Source organism: Salvelinus sp. IW2-2015, linkage group LG6.2, assembly GCF_002910315.2.
Source record: "Salvelinus sp. IW2-2015 linkage group LG6.2, ASM291031v2, whole genome shotgun sequence".
NCBI classification, from domain to species: Eukaryota; Metazoa; Chordata; class Actinopteri; order Salmoniformes; family Salmonidae; genus Salvelinus; species Salvelinus sp. IW2-2015.
Window position 1 is genome coordinate 24,813,473 of NC_036846.1, and position 4,851 is coordinate 24,818,323.

Consider the following 4,851-nt stretch of genomic DNA (forward strand, 5'->3'; position numbering starts at 1 on the left):
TTATTAGTCCGGGATTCAATCAAAGGTTCATTATCGACAAGCACAGCACTGTACTCTAGACGCAGGGCTGCCCAACCCTCTTCCTGGAGATCTACAATCCTGTGGATTCTCAGTCTTGCTAGCTACTTCCAGACACTAATGGAGAAACACCTCACTCTGAGCATGTTATCACAGCGTAGAAGAGCTGGTCAGGCTGTTTTCATGTTATCAGAGCGTTGGTGACTGTAACTGTGCTGCTGGCAACAATTTAACTATGTTTTTTTTGCCGACATTTACTGACACTGGTTATATTCAACGCTGTAGCGCGTTCCTAAATTCCTCAGTTATTCTGCGCTCTGAAATCGGAGTAGATGCCAGAGGAATTTACGGCTGCATCATAACCCTCTCTCCCCCCTCTCTCTCCCCCCTCAGGAGATCACACATTGTGTCTCTCACCATGAAGAGGACTCCCGTTCCCTCTACCTGGGCCGGATGTTCAGCGGTGTCCCAGTGGTCAGGCTAGCTTCCGCAGGAGAGTCCAGACTGGGTAGGCCTTACCTTTGACCTCTAACCTTTTAACCTTACCAGTCTCTGAGGTTTACCTCTTTTCCAAGAGACCGACCTGGAAAGATGCCAGCAAGGCAAAAGCATTTTAAGGGTTGTAGTTCCAACCATAGTCTTGTACCATTGTAGAATTATATTACATTCTGTCTTTATCTCTCCTCCCTCCTCTAGCTTCTCAGCTGAGTTTGACCTCCGTACCTTTGACCGGAGGGGGTCATCTTCTTCGCTGGTGGTCACTGAACAGTTCCTGGATTGTTCTGGCAATGCATATGGGAAACTGGAGCTGCAGCTGAGGTACGGGGCGGTCAGCCGGGTCACCAGCAGCGGCCCGTCGTCAACGACGGACAGTGGAGAAAGGTCAGAGGTTATTCTGGGGTTTACAAAGGGGGGGGGGTAACTTATGGGTTGGGTCTCAATAGTCTAAAGTGGCATCTCCTCTCCAGAGGGGTCTTGACTCAGGGTGCATCCCAATGCCCCCTTATTCCCTATGTAGTGCACTACTTTTTGGAGGAGGTGTTACTGGTGACCTGGTCAGAATGTATAGGATAATAGGATATAATGATATAATTTGGGACTGAGACACTAGGATAAGAACGTGTCAAATGTTTTTTTAACAATTTGAGCTCCTGTCTTTTCTGATTGGTCTGTAGATCTCAGTGGAGGAGCAGGGGCGGAGTCTGGTGATAAAGATTGACAGGGAGGCGGTGATGAAGATAGCTGTGAATGGAGATCTGTTCACCCTGAAGAAGGCTTGCATGAACTCAACCTGACTGTAGGGGGCGTCCCTTTCAAAGAGGACAGTCTCATCAACCAGGTTAGGGGGGTGGGGTATGTTCTCTCTAGAATCTCTGTTATGGGGAATGTGTGTGTTGTGTTCTCTGCCTAATGTGTGTGTGTGTGTTGGTTCTCTGCCTAATGTGTGTGTGTGTTGGGTTCTCTGGCTAATGTGTGTGGTGTGTTGGCTTCTGCTGTGTGTGGTGTGTGTGTGGTTCTCTGCTAATGTGGTGTGTGTGTGTTGTGTGTTGGGTCTCTGCCTAATGTGTGTGTGTGTGTTGGTTCTCTGCCTAATTGTGTGTGTGTGTTCTCCAGGTGAACCCGAGGTTTGATGGCTGTATGCGCGAGTGGCGCTGGTTTCCTGGTTAACAGGAGAGGATACGTCCATTCAGGAGACCATCAAGTCTAATGACAACATGCAGTGTTTCAGTACAGAAAACCCCGGAACCTATTACCCTGGGACAGGCTTCGCTCTGTTCAACATCACATACGGTAGGTCTGTTGTGTGTGTGTGTGTGTGTGTGTGTGTCTCTATGCATCTTCTGATTTGTATGTATGGTTTACACATTTACCTGTGTGTGTATAACCACATCTCTCTCCCCCAGCAGAGTCCCAGTCTCTGAGTATCCAGCTGACTCTGAGACCAGCCTCCACTGTTGGGGTTCTATTGGCTCTGGTTTATCAGGACAGCGTGCCTCTCTCCATCTCTCTCTCCGACTACCACAGAGACAACCAGGAGTGGCGGGAGGTGAGATGTTACGTTGACTCTGCGTCTGACTCTGCGTCTGACTCTGCGTCTGACTCTGCGTCTGACTCTGCGTCTGACTCTGCGTCTGACTCTGTGTCTGACTCAATTTGCTTTATTGGCATGATGTAACAATGTAGATATTGCCAAAGCTTACTTTGGAGATTTACAATATTAACAGAATTCAAATGATAATAATAATCAATATTGTCAGGGACAACAGTAACAACAATCAAGGGTAAAATAACCATTGAACGATAACAGTAGAGGACATGTGCAGGTTGGTCAGACACTGTCCCTCATCTTATGGCAGGCAGCAATGTAGTGCGCTGCCAACCCACAGATCTCTGCGTCCTCCCTCAACAGGACGGGTAGCCTATCCTCAGCAGAGAGGTCTTTGAAACCTTGAATAAGGGTTTCATATTTGGGGAAATGAAATTCTAATTGTTTTATATTTTTGACATTTTGTCAGGAAAGGCAGCTCCGTCTCAGGTTCTGCTGTTGTGCAGTGGTTGCACAGCCTTTCCTCTACAGGGAGCCAGGTTTTCCTGTGTCTACCCTTCTCAATGGCAAGGCTGTGCTCACTGAGCCTGTACTTTGTCAAGGATTTTCTAAGGTTTTGATCAGTAACCATGGTCAAATAGTTAGCCACGGTGTACTGTCGATTTAGGGCCAGATAGCACTGCATTTTGCTTTGTGTTTGTGCTTGTGTTTCTCAATAAGCAATGTAGTTTTGTTTTGACTGTGTTGTAATTTGGTTTATTCTGATTGATTGGATGTTCTGGTCCTGAGGCTTCAGTGTGTTAGTAGAACATGTTAGTGAACTCAGGACCAGCTGGATGAGGGGACTGAGGCTTCAGTGTGTTAGTAGAACAGGTTAGTGAACCCAGGACCAGCTGGATGAGGGGACTGAGGCTTCAGTGTGTTAGTAGAACAGGTTAGTGAACCAGGACCAGCTGGATGAGGGGACTGAGGCTTCAGTGTGTTAGTAGAACAGGTTGTGAACTCAGGACCAGCTGGTAGGGTCATCATCTCTTCTTTGCTCAGCTCTTGGCATTGCAGGGCTTGGTAGTGAATTGTGTCACTGTATGTTTCCAAAACTGAATTGCTCTTTTTTAGTTTTTATTATTAATGGATATTGGTCTAATTCTGCCCTGCTTACATGGCTGTCTGACTCGCTGTCTGACTCGCTGTCTGACTCGCTGTCTGACTCGACTCTGTCCGTATTAATTCATGTTTTGTTGTTGTCTCGAGTGTGATGTCTGTCTGACTGTCTCTTTCTCTCTCCCCAGTATGTCCTGGTCGCTGTGGGTGATGTGTATCGTGGCCAGCGCCCCGGCCTTCCTGTGTGATGCAGAGGTTCATGAGGTCAATGTGACGGTCAGTGGGAACCTGACCATACTAGAGGTGGACGGTCAGCCTGGACAGAGTCCCACCACACCTGGACAGGAGACGGTTGACCTCAGTCTGCCTTCAACCACCTTTATAGGAGGGTCCCCGGTGAGTTAGACGGGTATAGAAGGGCTCCCGGTGAGTAGACTGGTATAGGAGGGCTCCCGGTGAGGTAGACGGGTATAGGAGGGTCCCCGGTGAGGTAGACGGGTATAGGAGGGCTCCCCGGTGAGGTAGACGGGTATAGAGAGGGCTCCCGGTGAGGTAGACGGGTATAGGAGGGCTCCCCGGTGAGTTAGACGGGTATAGGAGGGCTACCCGGTGAGGTAGCGGGAATAGGCAGAGAGAGACATGCAACAACACACACTCATTCTACTGTACTCTAGAACAACACCAGTTACAAACAAAGAGCCTCACTGACACACACACACAGTTTCGCCTTTTACCATTAACCACTTCAACTGGTGTCATTAATTTCAGTTCTTGACCCTGACCTGTGACCTCTAACCCTGTACCAGACGTGCCCCTGGTGTCGACCTCGGTGTCGTCTTTCTACCGCGGCTGCATGGAGGTGACGATCAACGGCCTGGCTCTGGACCTGGACGAGGCCTTCCACAAACACAACGACATCCGCTCCCACTCCTGCCCTCTGCTGGGGGGGCTTGTGACCGCTGCAGTCCCCTTCAGCCCGTCCTCACTGGAGTCGGGGGAAGTTGCCCCTAGACACTGATCTTGGGTCAGGTTGACATTTCCCCCAAATAGTTAAGGTTAGGATTAGGGGGAGTGGAACCTGATCCTAGATCTGTAGCAAGGGGAAACTTCCCCCTGTCCACTACAGTCCACCATACCCACAGGGCCTTAACCTAAGCAAGGAATGAGTCCCAAATAGCACTCTATTCCCTATATGACCCCTATGGGTTCTGGTCAAAACTAGTGCACTATTTGGGAATAGGGTGCCATTTGGGATGTACCCAGGAGCTGGCGAGTGGCCAACCCTTCTCCCGGCAACCCTTCTCCCGCCAACCTTCTCCCGCCACCCTTTCCCCCACCCTCCCGCCACCCTTCTCCGGCCAACCTTCTCCGGCAACCTTTTCCCGCCAACCTTTCTCCGCCAACCCTTTTCCGGCCAACCCTTCTCCCGGCCAACCCTTCTCCCGACCAACCTTTCCTGACTACCTCAGTCATTCTACTCTCAGCGTGATTGAATGTAGGAGCACCCTCTCACATCCGAGGTTACAGATGCCTTGCAGAATTCAGTGATATCTTGAAAAGAAAATCCAATATCTCACACTGCTCTTGCCAGTATCTTTTAGTGTAATAAGCTTATGTATCGGCCTCCCGGCTTCGTCAGAGCTAACGGTGATCAAACTGGATCCATAAGTGGAATAGCTGGCAGT

At 49.5% G+C, this 4,851-nt stretch overlaps 1 protein-coding gene across 1 annotated transcript in view; it reads left to right on the forward strand.

The window, feature by feature from the left end:
• Nucleotides 1-4,467, forward strand: part of LOC111965598 (growth arrest-specific protein 6) — a 17,096-nt gene extending 12,629 nt beyond the window's left edge. Inside the window, 17 exon segments of the mRNA XM_024147169.2 lie at nt 412-443; nt 446-499; nt 502-526; nt 715-743; nt 746-778; nt 781-807; nt 810-872; nt 875-900; nt 1,194-1,287; nt 1,290-1,357; nt 1,633-1,668; nt 1,671-1,809; nt 1,923-2,065; nt 3,355-3,381; nt 3,383-3,555; nt 3,644-3,651; nt 3,973-4,467. Of these exon segments, the coding sequence (XP_024002937.2) occupies nt 412-443; nt 446-499; nt 502-526; nt 715-743; nt 746-778; nt 781-807; nt 810-872; nt 875-900; nt 1,194-1,287; nt 1,290-1,357; nt 1,633-1,668; nt 1,671-1,809; nt 1,923-2,065; nt 3,355-3,381; nt 3,383-3,555; nt 3,644-3,651; nt 3,973-4,184 (1,189 nt within the window). The 3' untranslated portion in view covers nt 4,185-4,467.
• The last annotated feature ends 384 nt before the right edge of the window (nt 4,468-4,851 follow it).